This window comes from Megascapheus bottae, chromosome 6 (assembly GCF_031878675.1).
Source record: "Megascapheus bottae isolate mThoBot1 chromosome 6, mThoBot2.hap1, whole genome shotgun sequence".
NCBI lineage: Eukaryota > Metazoa > Chordata > Mammalia > Rodentia > Geomyidae > Megascapheus > Megascapheus bottae.
In genome coordinates this window covers 62,782,783-62,799,327 of record NC_143514.1, presented here as the reverse complement: position 1 = coordinate 62,799,327, position 16,545 = coordinate 62,782,783, and the positions used below count along the sequence as shown (strand labels likewise).

Below are 16,545 nucleotides of genomic sequence, written 5' to 3'. Positions count from 1 at the left end.
CATTTTTAGAGACATTTTAAATCCAAAGGATGTGATCAGTGCCCAGTTTGAAAATACCACCACCAGTAAAGATTTTTGTAGTCAGTCCTGTTTGTCAACATATGAATTGAAAAAAAAACCTATTGTTACCATAAATACAAACAGCATTTCGACCAAATGCAGCATGTGTCAGAAGAATGCTGTTGTAAGTTGCCTTTTTATTTTATTGGGGGGAATGAGTCAAAGCTCAAACAACAGCCTTTGATGGTCTTTGCTTACTGCTTCTATGTTGCTTTTTAATTCCTAGATTCGACATGAAGTTAATTACCAGAATGTGGTACATAAACTTTGCAGTGATGCCTGCTTCTCCAAGTTTCGCTCGGCTAACAACCTCACTATGAACTGTTGTGAGAATTGTGGGGGTTACTGTTACAGTGGCTCAGGACAGTGCCACATGCTTCAGATAGAGGGACAGTCTAAGAAGTTTTGTAGTTCAATGTGTGTCACAGCATATAAGCAGGTACTTAACTGTATTTAACCCTAGTGTTAGTCATTTCAGAGGAAACTAAACTTTCTGGTAAAAATGAATTTTTGAAATAGTTGTTAAAATATTGAGGTTATTATTTACTTCTTTACACGTAAGCATGTTTTGCCAAATGAATATGTGCTAAATACTCTAATGTTTTATTTCAGCCAGGTGCACGGTGGCTCATGCTTAAACCCTAGCCACTCAGGAGGCTGAGGTCTGAGTATCGTGGTTCAAAGCCAGCTAAGGGACTGAAGACTGAGTCTCTTCAATTAACCACTGACAAACAGGAAGTGGTGCTGTGGATCAAGGGGTAGGGCAGTAGTAGCCTTGAACTGAAGAGTTCAGGGACAGCGCCTAGGCTCAGAGTTCAAGCCCTATGACTGACCAAAAAAAAAAAAAAAAAGCTTTATTTCAGATATTCATTATTTCAGATACGGTTTATGTTTTAGTGTACTTTTCTTTCTTTCCTTTTTTTTTTTTTTTTTTTTGTGGGTCATGGGGCTTGAACTCTGGGCCAAGGCACTATCCCTAAACTCTTCAGCTCAAGGCTACTGCCCTACTCTTGAGCCTACCCCCACTTCCCACTTTCTAGAGGTTAATTGGAGATGAGAGTCTCAGGTTCTTTTGTGTCATGCTGTCTTTGAACCTTGATCTTCAGATTTCAGCCTCTTGAGATTACAGGCGTGAGTCACTGTGCCCTGCTTGTACTTTTATTTTTAAAGAGAAGTCTTGCAATATAGACTAGGCTGAACCTGAGCTTGAGGTCCTAGTGCCTAAGAGGCGTGAGGGCTAAGATTACAGGATGTACAGCACCATTGCCAGCCTTTGGATCATCTTTTAAAATATTATTTCTGGGGCCGGGAATTTGGCCTAGTGCTAGAGTGCTTGTCTAGCATGCATGAAGACCTGGGTTTTATTCCTCGGTACCACATACATAGAAAAAAGCTGAAAGTGGTGCTGAGGCTCAAGTGGTAGAGCTCTAGCCTTGAGAAAATCCAAGGACAGGGCTCAGGCATTGAGTTCATGTCCCACGACTGGCAAAATAAAAAAAAAGATATTATTTTGACCCCCCCCCAAAAAAAAGAACAACAAAATAAACCTTAAAGAAGAAATGTAATACATTTTCCAGATAACCAGTCATATCCTTTGGTGTATGGGTTTCTAATTTTGGAACATGTTGAAATTTGCGTGTATACCTTTTCTCTGACAAAGAAAGGTCCATATGTATTTGCTGTTGGTCATGCAACTTAAATTACAAATCAGAAAATAAAATTCTTCAGCTTAGGGAGTAGCTCTAATGGTAAAAAGCTTCCTTTGAAATTGGGTGTGGGTGGCTCACGCCTGTGATCCTAGCTATTCGGAGACTGAAATCTGAGGATCAAGGTTCAAAGCCAGCCCAGGCACTAAAGGCCATGAGACTCTTATCTCCAATTAACCATTAGAAAATTGGAAGTGGCGCTGTGGTTCAAGGTATAGAGTGGTAGCCTTGAGCTGAAGAGCTCAGAGACAGCACCCAGGCCCAGTAGTAGGGCAGTAGCCTTGAGCTAAAGTGCTCAGGGACAGCGCCCAGGCCCAGAGTTCAAGCCCCGTGACTGAGGGGAAAAAAATACTTTCCTGGAAAGCATGATGCTCCAGATTCTTCAGTCCTATCCAAAAAAAGGGAGAAAAAATATTTCTGAAGAAGTCTTAATATTACTTTTTAAAGGGGTTTTTCCTTGTCTTTATAAGCTAGGAAACATGGACAAGTGTTAAACATTTCATGAAGTGATGAATTTTTCACAGGGTAATTTGAGTTAACTTTTTTTTGTTTGTGGGTGGTGGGGTTTGATCTTGCCCTGGGCAGTGCCCTTGAGCTCTTCAACTCCAGGCAACCGCCCTACCCTTGAACCAAGCCCCACTTCCTGTTTTCTAGAGTTTCATTGGAGAAATGAGTCTCAGGTTATTTTGTGCCCGGGCTGGCTTTGAACCTTGATCTTCACATCTCAGCCTTCTGAATAGCTAGCATTACAGGCCTGAGCCACCGCACTGGCTGTTGAGTTAACTTTTATGGTTGTTTTTACATAGTCTTGTGGCCATTATGTTTATACTTTGTTGTAAGTTATCGGATATTAGTTTTGAAATTGCAAACCTAACTTGAAAGGATGGAAGGGATTGGGAAAGAGCAATGGAAGGGGTAACATTGATCATGATACATGATACTCAGAAAAAGGTTTCTTGAATTGAAAGAAATCTCTTTGTCCAACTACTTAAGGAAAGTGAAAAGTAAATACAAAGTAAAATTGGTAAGCCTAAAGCAAAAGCAAGTATTTTTTACACTTAAGATTTTATAGTGGCTCCCTATTTGAGTGCAATCATATATTCATTTAAGTAGTGGATTTTTAGTAGCCAAGAGCTGGTGATTCAGACGTATAATCATAGCTACTCAGGAGGCTGAGATCAGAGGATTGAAGCCAAACTCTTTTATGTCCAGTTAACCAGTAAAAAGTCAGAGATGGGGCTGTGACTCAAGCGGTAAAATGCCAGCCTTGAGCAAAAAAGCTAAGGAACGGTGCATAGGCCCTGAGGTTAAGCCCCTGTACCAGCATACAAAAACCATGTTTCAAAAACCATGATTTTAACCAATTAAGCACTAGCCTAATTTTCAGGACAGAAATTGATAGATTATTGCAAGCATTATTTGGTAATAGAGTGCAGTAGAAACTATATGTATCACACACTGTACCTCATGAGCTATATTGCCCTATGGAACTTCAAATTTATACACATTGCAGTATAGAAATCTAAACTCTCATTCATGTAAAGGGTCATTTTGTAAAACTTGTAACTGAGAGAACTGTAAGAAAACTGAGAGAACTAAAATCTTGAAAACAACTGATTTAAAATATTTCATGAAGAGGAGAAAAATTTAATATTTCATACAAGGTTCTGGGATTTATCCCCAGTGCACTGCAAATAATAACAAACATTATTCTTAGTATTTCAGCAGTGTTATGTATAAAGATTTCACAGCATTATGTTTTTGCTATGAATTAATAAAAACATGTTTTATTCTCTTAACAGAAATCAGCCAAAATTACACCATGTGCACTTTGCAAATCATTGAGATCCTCTGCAGAAATGATTGAAAATACCAATAGCTTGGGGAAGACAGAACTTTTTTGTTCTGTTAATTGCTTATCTGCTTACAGAGTTAAAATGGTTACTTCTGCAGGTAGTACTACTTTCACAAACTATAAAGTGTAATAGGGTGGCACAGATTTTTGTAAAACTTAGTTGATTTCCCAGGGAAAGTTAAGATCCTTCAAATTTTGGTTATCAGATATCACATTACTTTGGTTACTTATTTCCTTGTCCTCTTATTTACCGTGAATTTTTCCCTTATCAAAATAACTTTTAATATCTTTTCTTTCTTTTTTTTTTTTTTTTGCCAGTCCTGGGTTTGAGCTCAGGGCCTGAGTACTGTCCTTGGACTTTCTCAAAGCTAGAGTTCTACCACTTGAGCCTCAGCACCACTTCCAGCTTTTTTCTATGTGTGTGGTACCGAGGAATTGAACCCCAGTCTTCGTGCATGCTAGGCAAGCATTCTACCACTAGGCCCAACTCCCGGCCCCCTCCTTAATGTGTTTTCTTTACCTTATTTGTTTCAAGATTTATTTTGTAGTTTTAGAATAAATTGTGACTACTTAAAAGAAACTTTTTAAGATTGTTAATTTTTGCTTTTATGTGTAATGATTGTGTTTAGTTTTGGCCGTCTAAGTTAACCTGACCTTTGTATATTGAAAAATATTTAAGTCATCGTGGGATCATATGTATAACTCATTAGATTTTGTTTTCATTTGCTAAGGTGTACAAGTTCAGTGTAACAGTTGTAAGACCTCAGCAATCCCTCAGTATCATCTAGCCATGTCAGATGGAAGCATACGCAACTTCTGTAGCTATAGCTGTGTGGCTGCTTTCCAGGTATGGCTTTAGCAACTTTCACCTTCTTCAATCAGTGAGTCCACTCTGCTATATTAATGTAAGTTTAGTGTTCACTAGTGCTTGCCATGTCTTAGCTTAATTTCAGTCCTATAAGCTCGTATTAGTTGATCATGTATTTTGATGAACTCCCTTTTATAAAATAAAATGGTACTATTGACAACCCAGATTATCTTTGCGGAGAAGGTTAGTTTCAAAGGTGGTTCACCAATTTTTTTTTTTGTCCTAAGCCCATTCATTTATAAGCTGCTGAAAGGCACACAATTCTCACTTGTTTGAACAAATGACTGAATTAAATTTTTTTTTTCCAGAATTTGTTCAATAAACCAACTGGTATGAATTCTTCAGTAGTGCCCTTGTCTCAAGGCCAAGTAATTGTGAGCATCCCCTCAGGCTCAACGGTGTCTGCAGGAGGCAGTAATAATACTTCTACTGTCTCTCCCTCCTCCATCAGCAGCTCTGCCGCTGCTGGCCTCCAGCGTCTTGCTGCCCAATCCCAGCATGTTGGGTTTGCTCGGAGTGTTGTGAAACTCAGGTGTCAACATTGTAACCGTCTTTTTGCCACAAAGCCAGAACTTCTTGACTATAAGGTAAAGTATAGATTCATTATACAGGTATGAGTATGGCAAGGAGTTTGGCCTAGTGGTAAAGTGCTTGTCTATCATGCATGAAGACCCGGGTTCTATTCCTCGGTACCATGTACATAGAAAAAAGCTGGAAATGGTGCTGAGGCTCAAGTGGTAGAGCTCTAGCCTTGAGAAAGTCCAAGGACAGTGCTCAGGCCCTGAGCTCAAGCGCAGGACTGGCAATAATAATAATAAATAAAGGTCAGAATATAAATGTGTCAATTGGTAAATGAAGTTTTAGTTTTCTGTCCCTAAAAATTATACTACATGTTTTGAAAGTAAGAGGGATAAAATTTTGGTAAGGTAAATGAGATGTTTAATTAGTACCTACTATTTCTTTTCAGGGTAAAATGTTTCAGTTCTGTGGCAAGAATTGTTCTGATGAATATAAGAAAATAAATAATGTAATGGCAATGTGTGAATATTGTAAAATTGAGAAGATTGTAAAGGAGACTGTGCGATTCTCAGGTGCTGATAAGTCATTCTGTAGTGAAGGTAAAAAGACAGAAGATATTCTAACCTACCAAGCATGTTGGTTGTTTTAAAAGTAGTTCATGGGGGGGAGGGGAAACGGGTACCAAGACATGTGAAAGGGTATCAATGTATGTGAATTAATGCACCTTCTATCTGGCAAATATCATGTAACCCTTTTACTAATTACAATAAAAAAAAATTGATTACAAAAAAAAGTAGTTCATGTTTTAGGTTACAGTGCTATATGAATATATCTAATTTATTATTTGTTTTCCCAAAGTCTTTGACTTGTTGACACACAATTCTTTTTTATGTATTTCTTCATATTAAATAGATATTTAAATGAAGTAAAAGATTCTCAAACTATAATGGAAGGACATGAAAAATATTCAGTTGGTAGAGCAGTGAAAGATCTTAGGTCCCGTATTTAATTCTGGATAAAAGTCCTTAAGTTCGGGGCTGGGAGTTTGGCTTATTAGTAGAGTGCTTGCCTAGCATTCACGAAGACCCGGGTTCGATTCTTCAGTACCACATATACATAGAAAAAGCCAGAAATGGTGCTGTGGCTCAAGTGGTAGAACTCTAGCCTTGAGAAAGCCCAAGGACAGTGCTCAGGCCCTGAGTTCAAGACCCAGGACTGGCACACAAAAAGGGTCCTTAAGTTCTAGTAGCAGACTAAGTTTATACTTCCGTTGTTTGAAATAGCATATTTCTGATTGTAAAGTGGTTTGAATATGCACATTAACATGAAGGGGATTGTTTTCTTTATTTAGATAAGTATTTTATGTTTAAAATATTTTGTTTGATTCTTAAAGTGCCCATTATTATCCTCCTAGACCACTGGTTTTCAAACCCCCTAATGACATGAGGAAAAAATTAGCATGTTAGGGCTGGAGGTATGACTCAAGTTGTAGCTGCTTGTTTAGCAAGCATGGGCCATGTTCAGACATCAGTACCCCAACCTCGAATACATTTTACATTGAGACCCAACCCTTTTTTTTTAATGGGTCAAGGAACTTGAACTCGAGGCTCTGTGCTGTTCCTGAGCTCTTCAGCTCAAGACTATGGCCCCACCCTTGATTCAAGCCCCACTTCCCTGTATTCTAGAGGTTAATTGGAGATGAGTCTCAGGTCCTTTTGTGCCTGGCTGGCTTTGAACCTTGATCCTCAGATCTTAGTCTGCTGAGTAGCCAGGATTGTAGGCATGAGCCACTGCGCCTGGCTTGACCCAACATATTTTCACATACCTAAATAAAAGTTTGATGAAGTAGTATACTTATACATAATGTAGGGCAGTATTTTTTATTTATCTTTTGTTTTGTTTTGCCAGTCCTTGGCTTGAGCTCAGGGCCTGAGCACTGTCTTTGGATTTTCTCAAGGCTAGAGCTCTACCACTTGAGCCTCAGCACCATTTCTGGCTTTTTTCTATACATGTGGTACCGAGGAACTGAACCCTGGTCTTCGTGCATGCTAGGCAAGCACTCTACCATTAGGCCAAACTCCCGGCCTATTTATCTTTATAATTAAAAAACAGTTCTAGGTTTGATGCTGTAAATTGATCTCTTGACTTGTTAATCAATCAGGAAATAAGTGTGAAAACCTTGTTGTAAACCAATTAAATAAAAAATATAGGTGATTAATATTCTCTCAAATGTTAATTTTGTTTTTTCTTATTTTTAGGTTGCAAATTGCTTTATAAACATGACTTGGGAAAACGTTGGGGAACTCATTGTAAAATGTGCAGTTACTGTTTACAGACTTCTCCCAAGTTGATACAGAATAACTTGGGAGGAAAGCTGGAAGACTTTTGTGGTGAAGAATGCATGTCTAAATACACAGTCTTGTTCTATCAGGTGAATAAAAGTCACATTTCTAGGATTTTAGAGTTGTAGCTTAAATTACTGTCCTTTTAAATTTCATGTACCATGACAGCAATTTAATTATATCAGATTATATCAGATTTTTTTTGGGGGGGGCAGTCCTGCAGACTGAACTCAGGGCCTGAGCACTGTCCTTGGGCTTCCCACCCCCCTGCCCCCAGGGCTAGTGCTCTGCCACTTGAGCCATACCACCACTTTCGGCTTTTCTATGCATGTGGTACCAAGGAATCAAATCGGGTCTCCATGCATGCTAGGCAAGCACTGTAACTACTGGGTCAAATTTCTGGCTCTAATTATATCAGATTTTTGAATATTAAATATTTTATGTTCTCAAGCAATGACATAAGATTTAGGAAGGGCCTGGTGCGGTGGCTCACACCTGTAATCCAAGCTATTCAGGAGGCTGAGATCTGAGGAGCATGGTTTAAAGCTAGCCTGGGCACTAAAGTCCTTGAGACTCTTATCTCCAATTAACCACCAGAAAATAGGAAGTGGTGCTGTTGCTCAAGGGGTAGGATGGTAGCCTTAATCTGAAGAGCTCAGGGACAATTCCCAGGCCCAGAGTTCAAGTCCCACGACTAACAAAAAAAGGGTTTAGGAAGCTTTTAATGTCATTATAGTTTTAATCTTTTTACCTTTAATTTCTGGCTTTGAACCTTGATCCTCGAATTCAGTCTCCTGAGTAGCTAGGCTTACAGGCACCTGCCTGTATCAAGGGTTTTTTTTTTTGTTGTTGTTCATTTGTGGGGTTTAACCTTAGGACCTGGGCACTATCCTTGAGCTCTTTTGCTTGCTCTACCATTTTGAGCCATAGCTCTACTTCTAGTTTTCTGGTGATTAATTGGAGATGAGAGCCACAGATTTTCTTGCTGTGCTGCCTCTGAACCTCTGTCCTCAGATCTCAGTCTCTTGAGTAGCTAGTATTGTGAACCACCAATGCCCAGCCACATATCAAGTTAAAGACATTAAATTACTCTAAATTATTTTATTGATTTATTTAAATAAGATGAATTTGTCTACTGAAGAATGAGTAATGTTTGATGTTAAGCAAGCTTCACTTTGCTATTTACCATTTATTGGGATATCTAGAATATAATTTGTTTTTTAAAACTGGTTTAGAATAAAATCATTAGTAGGTAAATAATTATGATAATCTAAAGAATAATCAGCCTTCTGTTTTTATGTTTAAACTCTAATTCTTCTCTTTTTTATGTGCTTTATTTTTATTCTGCTACTCCCAAGACCGATAATTAGTTTCTTCTTCACTATGTCCTATTTCGGTTCCAGATGGCCAAATGTGATGGTTGTAAACGACAAGGTAAACTCAGTGAGTCCTTGAAATGGCGAGGGGAAATCAAACATTTCTGTAATCTCCTTTGTATCTTGATGTTCTGCCATCAGCAAACTGTATGTGACCCACCTTCACAGAACAACAGTTCAGGTAAAATTTAAACCAAGTAGTAAATGGAATCAGTGGTCAATGCCAGCAAATACTTTTCTTTACAGATTAGAATATTAGAGTAATTGTCAATTTTATAAGATGTAAAGCCCATTGTATTCAAATAGCATTAATTAACATTTAGACACTTCTGTTGAACACTTTAACACTATGCAAATGAGTAATTTTTTTATATAGCTTTCTGTGCATAAATCAACCAAACTAGGAATGTTTATTTGGAGGGATGCCACTTTGTATTTGTATTCCTGTTTCTTTTGTCCATTATAGGGATTGAAATCTGGGCCTGGGTGCTGTCCGTGAGCTTTTCTGCCCATGGGAGTTGCTCTACTACTTTGAGCCACAGCTCCACTTTCAGCTTTTCTTCTATATATGTGGTACCAAGGAATTGAACCTGGGTATCATGCATGCTAGGGAAGCACTCTACCACTAGGCCAAACTCCCAGCTCCTATCTTCTTTTTCTTTCTTTCTTTTTTTTTTTTTTTCCAACTCTGGGCTTGAGCTCAGGGCCTGAGCACTGTCCTTGGACTTTCTCAAGGCTAGAGTTCTACTACTTGAGCCTCAGCACCACTTCTGGCTTTTTTCTGTGTTTTATATACATAGAAAAAAGTGAGATGGTTGCATTTTTATTCAAAGATAGAGAATAATGGAAGGCTAACAAGTTATAATAAACAGCAGGGTGTCGGCAGCTTATTACTATAGTCTTAGTTATTACTCAGTAGGCTGAGATCTGTGGATTGTGGTTTGAAACCAGTCCTGGCAGAAAAGTCCATGAGACTCTTATCTCCAATTAAAAGCAAAAAAGGCACAAGTGGAGTTATTGGCTCAAGTGGTAGAGTGAGAAAAAGCTAAGAGACAGCATTCGGGCTGTTTGTTCAGTACCTGTACCAGAAACAAAAACAAAAACCAAAAAACCCTAAAAAACTCCTACAGAAATAACTCATTTCTGAAAGCCTCCTTTATAACCTCTGGAGATACTGGTTTCTATAGGAAAATGTCATTGAGATGAGGGTTTCTTCATTTTTGTTTTTTAATCAGCAAATATTTCCATGACTCAAGCTGCTTCTACAGGACCCCCATCTCTCAGAAAAGATTCTACACCAGTCATAGCAAACGTGGTATCATTGGCAAGTGCTCCTGCTGCTCAACCCACAGCAAATTCTAACAGTGTCTTACAAGGTATACCTCAATATGAATGTGTTCATGTTGCCTTTCTGAGTCAAATACTGTGATTCCATACCTTTTTGCCATGAATGCCAATTTTCATGTTTGAGACATTAATGTTAGTAATGCGGCTTGCTGGCTTTGAAGAGTGTTTTCACAGTTTGTCTCTTTTACTCTTCCTATAGTCTGCTAGTTTATTTCATTAAATTGATGAAAATAGAACATGTTAGTAGGAGACATTGTGATTATAGACTGAGAAATCAGCTTTTAATAGTAATATTTATATAATGGTAAGAGAGACTAAACTTACCTTTTCATTTATATCAAGGTGCAGTTCCAACGGTAACAGCAAAAGTCATTGGGGATGTAAGTTTGTTTTTTTTACTATTTTTATTGATATTGACTGTATTTTGAGCTAATTTGCTGTCCTTTATTATTATTATATAAAATACGTTTCATAAGCTTGTTTACTCTTTATCTGAAATAATTTTTCTTTTTTTTTTTTTTTTTTGCCAATCGTGGGGCTTGAACTCAGGGTCTTGGCACTGTCCCAGACCTTCTTTTTGTTCAAGGCTAGCACTCTACCACTTGAGCTACGGGCACTGCTTCTGGCTTTTCCTGTTTATCTGGTACTGAGGTATTAATCCCAGGGCTTCATGCATGGTAGGCAAGCACTCTACCACTAAGCCCCATTCCAACTTCAACTTCTAGATTTTTTTTTTGAGTAGTTTGTTGGAGATAAGAGTCTCAGGAGCAGAGTGAAGTGGTTCACACCTGTAATCCTAGCTACTCAGGAGGCAGAGATCACAATTCAAAGCCAGCCTGGGAACTAAAGTCCAAGAGACTCTTATCTCCAATTAACACTAGAAAGCTGGAAGTGGCACTGTGGCTCAATGGGTAGGACAATAGCTTTGAGCTGAAAAGCTCAGGGATAGTGCCCAGACCCAGACATAGGCCTGGCGTTGAAGAGTTCAGTCAGAAACAGTGCCTAGTCTCAGAGTTAAAGCCCCACAGCCAATCAAAAATAAATAAAGTCTCATGGACTTTCCTATATGAACTGGCTTTTGAATCATGACCCTCAGATCTCAGCCTCCTGATTAGCTTGGATTACAGGCCGGAGCCACCAGCACCCAGCCAGGATTTCTTTGTTTTGTTTTTTGTTTTTTGGGTGTTTTTTTTGGTTGTTGTTAGCTTACACTCAGGGCCTGATCACTGTCCTTGGGCTTTCTCAGGGCTAGAGTTCCACCATTGAGCCATAGCACCACATCTGGCTTTTTCCCTGTTATTCTTACAGGGAAAAGGAATTGAATCAGAGTCTTCATGTGTACCAGGCAAACACTACCTCTAGGCCAAACTCCCAGCTCCTAGGATTTCTTAATTAGGTCTCTTTTATGCTTTAGTTTCTGTAAGTTTTTGGGTACCTATTTGTAGTAACTGAAGGTATTTAAAAAATTATGTAGAATTTAATTGTACAGAACTTAGGCATTTTACCTTTTTAACTTTTTTGGAAATTTTATAATATATTTAAATTGCTAATAAAATTCTGGTGTTATTTCTGTGGAGATGGTGAATAAAATATTTGTAAAATGCGTGGCTTATTGGTAGAGTGCTTGTCTAGCCCTAAGTTTGATACCTCAGTACCACATACACAGAAAAAGCTAGAAGTGGTGCTGTGGCTCAAGTAGTAGAGCACTAGCCTTGAGGAAAGCCCAAGGACAGTGCCCAGGCCCTGAGGTCAAGCCCCAAGACTGGCAAAAAGCAAAAACAAAGCAACAGCAGCAAAAAAAACTCCAGTGCAGAACATGTTGTAATGACCAGTCTGTTTTTTCATTTGTTAACAATTTTGTTTGTTTTTTTTTTTGGGCGGGGGGGCGTGGGTCACAGGACTTGAATTCTGGTCTGGGCTGTGTCCCTGAGCTCTTCACCTCAAGGCTACCACTCTACCCTTGAGTCACAGCCACACTTCCCATTTTCTAGTGATTAATTGGAGATAAAATCTCTGAGGGCCAGGAGTTTGGCCTAGTGGTAGAGTGCTTGCCTAGCATGCATGAAGACCCGGGTTCGATTCCTCGGTACCATATACATAGAAAAAAGCCAGAAATGGTGCTGAGGCTCAAGTGGTAGAGCTCTAGCCTTGAGAAAATCCAAGGACAGTGCTCAGGCCCTGAGCTCAAGCCCATGACTGGCAAAAAAAACCAAAAAATCTCTGAGCTTTGTGTTGGCCAGGATGACTTTGAACCTCCATCCTCAGATCTCAGCCTCCTGAGTAGCTAGGATTACAGGTGTGAACCACTGCACCCAGCTTCATTTTGTTTTAAAAGATGAATAAATAAACAAACAATGAACAGGGCCGGGAGTTTGGCCTAGTGGTAGAGTACTTGCCTAGCATGCGCGAAGACCAGGGTTTGATTCCTCGGTACCACATACATAGGAAAAAGCCAGAAATGGTACTGAGGCTCAAGTGGTAGAGCTCTATCTGGCCTTGAGAAAAGTCGAAGGACAGTGCTCACATCCTGAGGTATATTATATTTCTTGCATGTTTATTTCATCTATAAGATTTCAATATGGTATTTATTTAAAAATTACACTATTTCTCTAATTAATGATATATTTTGAAAACCTCTTAGGATTCTTACTTAATTTATTTTTTACTAGGCAAGTACCCAAACAGATGCCCTGAAATTGCCACCTTCCCAAACTCCAAGGCTTTTGAAGAATAAAGCTTTATTGTGCAAGCCCATCACACAGACTAAAGCTACTTCATGTAAACCACATACCCAAAACAAAGAATGCCAGACAGGTATGCTCCTTGGAGTGACTCACTTCTTTGGGAGAGTGGGAGGGTGAGGGGGGCAAGAAGGGGGAACAAAGGAATGTAGGATCTGCTTAAACTGAACACACATTGCTTCTTTGATAATATGGTTCTTCATGTGCATAGCTCAGTTTAGTTCCCAGAGCATCTGTGTAAGTTATTCTCCTTATCTGAGACCTAAGAAGGTAAAGCAAAGAAAAGAAATGTAATTGATAGTACTATCCTGTGAACATATATTATTCCCTTGTTAATGACTATAATTGTTTCGAATAGGCAGAAGCATTAGTGTAATGGAGGCAGGCTATTAATTAAGAGGAACTTTTCCAGAGAGCCCTTAAGTTTGAATAACTTAACTTTTTTTTTTTTTTTTTTTGCCAGTCCTGGGCTTAGGCTTAGGGACTGAGGACTGTCCTTGGATTTTTCTCAAGGCTAGAACTCTACCACTTGAGCCTCAGCACTACTCCTGGCTTTCTGGCTTTTTCCAAGTATGTGGTACCATGGGATTGAACCCGGGTCTTCGTGCATGCTAGGCAAGCACTCTACCACTAGGCCAAACTCCCAGCCCATAACTTAACATTTTGTCCCCACTCCCTCTCTTCTTGCATTCTGTTGCCTATATGCAAATTAGGACCCTACTCCTTCACATTGGTTATAATAATTTTTATCTTAGGTAGCATTTTAGAACTTTTTTTATGAACTGCTTCCACTTTGCTGGATACTGGGTAGGGTGGTAGCCTTTTGTCTTCTTGGCTGGCTTTTTCTGGGTATGAAAGTTCTACCCTACAAGTGAACTGACTGGCTTGTCTTTTTGTGGGGTAGGGTTCCTTGTGGTGGGAACACTATAGCTCGTAGGATAGATCACTCCCAGCCTCTTAGTCACACTCTCTAAAATTTGACCTTTAGTAGAAATTTTAGTGCTGATGAGGCTTGATTAACAGTAGAGAGGAGAGAATCTCCTATGGCTGAAATGCCATAGACTTACTACTCTTACCAAACACTGAGGGATTTTTTTTTCTATGCTTTTTTGTATATTGAAGACAATTCAATGAAATTTTAAATTTAATTTTTTTTTTTTTTGCCAGACCTGGGGCTTGAACTCAGGGCCTGAGCACTGTCCTTGGGCTTTTTCCTCAAGGCCAGCCCTCTGCCACTTGAGCCACAGCATCAATTCCTGCTTTTCTATGTATGTGGTACTGAGGAATCCAACCCAGGTCTTTCTGCATGGTAGGCAAGCACACTACCACTAGGCCAAATTCCCAGACATACATACATACATACATACATACATACATACATACATACATACACACACACACACACACACACACACATACATACATACATACATAGACAGACAGATATTTTTTCTATTCTGTTTGTTTCATTAGGAAATGATTCTGGATAGCTACTCATGCTGTCATCTGAAGCTCTCAGATTTTTTTTTTTGGTAGGTCATGGGACTTGAACTTTGCCTGGGCCCTGTCCCTGAGCTTTTCAGCTCAAGGCTTACTACACTACCCCTGGGCCTGGGCATTGTCCCTGAGGTCTTCAGCTCAAGGCTACTGCCCTACCCTTGAGCCAGGACCCACTTCCTGTTTTCTTGAGGTTAATCAGAGATAAGAGTCTCAGGTCCTTTTGTGTCATGGCTGGCTTTGAACCTTGATCCTCAGATCTCAGCCTCCTGAGTAGCTAGGATTATAGGCGTGAGCCACCACACACAGCTTCAGAATTTTTTTTATTTTTTATTTATTTATTTTTTTTTGGCCAGTCCTGGGCCTGAGCACTGTCCTTGGACTTTCTCATAGCTAGCACTGTACCATTTGAGCCTCAGCACCACTTCCGGCTTTTTTTTCCCTATGTATGTGGTACCAAGGAATCGAACCCAGGTCTTCATGCATGCTAGGCAAGCACTCTACCGCTAGGCCAAACTCCTAGTCCTGCTTCAGAATTTTTTAAACTGAAAAGAATTGTAGAATCCTAGACCTACAGGGTTATCCTGTAGGCTAATGTTCCTCAAGCATTAATAGATATGAATTATTTTGGAATCATACTAAATTATTTCTTGCTAATGGATGATGTTTTACCACATCAGCCACAGCTCCAGGGCTTTCTGGTAGTTAATTTGGGTGTGAAATCTAGTGGACTTTACTGCCTAGACTGGCTTCAAACTGTGATCTTAGAGATCTGAGCCTCCTGTATAGTAGTTAGGATTATAGGCCACTGGCACCTTGCTTACTTTTATCATTTGTTAGGAATCTTGAAGATTCTTTCTAGCACTTTTGAAATATACAATGAATTGTACCCTGCTATGGTGATATCCTACAATGTTGTAGAGCACTGGAAGTGATTTTTCTAATTGCAGGGACTCTTGATTATTTTTCTCCATTTCCCCTTTTCCTGGCCTTTTCTAACCACTATTCCATACTCTGCTTTTTATATAAATGAAGACATGTAGTATTGACTTGATTTAATAGGATTTCCTTCAGATTTGTGCATGATTCTGTAATGACCAAATTTCACCATTTTTTATGGCTAGATGAGTATGTGTGTGCACTCACATACTTTTTTTTTTTTTTTTTTTGCCAGTCCTAGGCTTTAGCTCAGGGCCTGAGCACTGTCCTTGGACTTTCTCAAAGCTAGAGCTCTACCACTTGAGCCTCAGCACCACTTCCGGCTTTTTTTTCCCTATGTATGTGGGTATTGAGGAATCGAATCCAGGTCTTCATACATGCTAGGCAAGCACTGTACCACTAGGCCAAACTCCCGGCCCCTCACATACATTTTTTCTTTTCTTTTCTTTTTTTTTTTGGCCAGTTCTGGGCTTGAGCTCAGGGCCCCAGCACTGTCTTGGACTTTCTCTAGGCTCGGGCTCTACCACTTGAGCCTTAGCACCACTTCCGGCTTTTTTCTATCTATGTGGTACCAAGGAATCGAACCCAGGTCTTCGTGCATGCTAGGCAAGCACTCTACCACGAGGCCAAACTCCAGGCCCCCTTCACATATATTTATATATCACTTCTTCTTTTAAGTTATCCATTTGTTCGTGGACATATAAATAGAATCCATATCTTGGCTATAGTGAATAGTTTTACAACTGTTCTTTTGTTTTGTTACCAGTCCTGGGGCTTGAACTTAGGGCCTGAGCACTGTCCTTGGGCTTTCTCAAGCCTAGAGCTCCACCATTTGAGTCACAGCACCATTTCTGGCTTTTTCTATGTATATGGTAAAAAGAAATCGAACGCGAGTCTTTGTGCATGCTAGGCAAGCACTCTACCACTACGCCAAACTCCTGGCCCTACCACAGTTTTAGAATACACAGTAATTCAGATTGATCTTTCTCATTTGTCATTTTTGTTCTTGTTGACTGTGTTCTTGAGGTCACATTAGAAAAATCCTATTGCTGCTGCACTGGTGGTTCACACCTCTTATCCTAACTGCCCAGGAGGCTGAGATCTTTGAAGTTTAAAGCCAGCCCAGGCAGGAAGAGTTAGTGACTCTTATCTCTAGTTAACCACTAGAAAGCTAGAAGTGATGCTGTTGCTCAAGAGTGGTAGAATGCTAGCCTTGAGCAAAAAGAGCTCAGTGATAGTGATCAGGCTCTGAGTTGAAGCCCTAAGACCAACAACAAAATTACAACAAAAACGTC

General features: G+C 39.5%; 1 protein-coding gene across 4 annotated transcripts in view; it reads left to right on the top strand.

Moving 5' to 3' along the window:
- The window catches only part of Zmym4 (zinc finger MYM-type containing 4), a 112,143-nt gene that overhangs the window by 60,642 nt on the left and 34,956 nt on the right, over positions 1-16,545 (top strand). For 3 of the 4 annotated variants that reach the window (XM_090335257.1, XM_090335258.1, XM_090335255.1), the window contains 11 exons: positions 10-184; positions 287-499; positions 3,569-3,719; positions 4,353-4,468; positions 4,798-5,076; positions 5,457-5,607; positions 7,267-7,439; positions 8,754-8,907; positions 9,962-10,102; positions 10,416-10,453; positions 12,743-12,887. In XM_090335257.1, coding sequence (XP_090191383.1) covers positions 10-184; positions 287-499; positions 3,569-3,719; positions 4,353-4,468; positions 4,798-5,076; positions 5,457-5,607; positions 7,267-7,439; positions 8,754-8,907; positions 9,962-10,102; positions 10,416-10,453; positions 12,743-12,887 — 1,736 coding nt within the window. The remainder of the gene's footprint in view (positions 1-9; positions 185-286; positions 500-3,568; positions 3,720-4,352; positions 4,469-4,797; positions 5,077-5,456; positions 5,608-7,266; positions 7,440-8,753; positions 8,908-9,961; positions 10,103-10,415; positions 10,454-12,742; positions 12,888-16,545) is intronic. The other variant, XM_090335256.1, reaches the window with a different exon arrangement.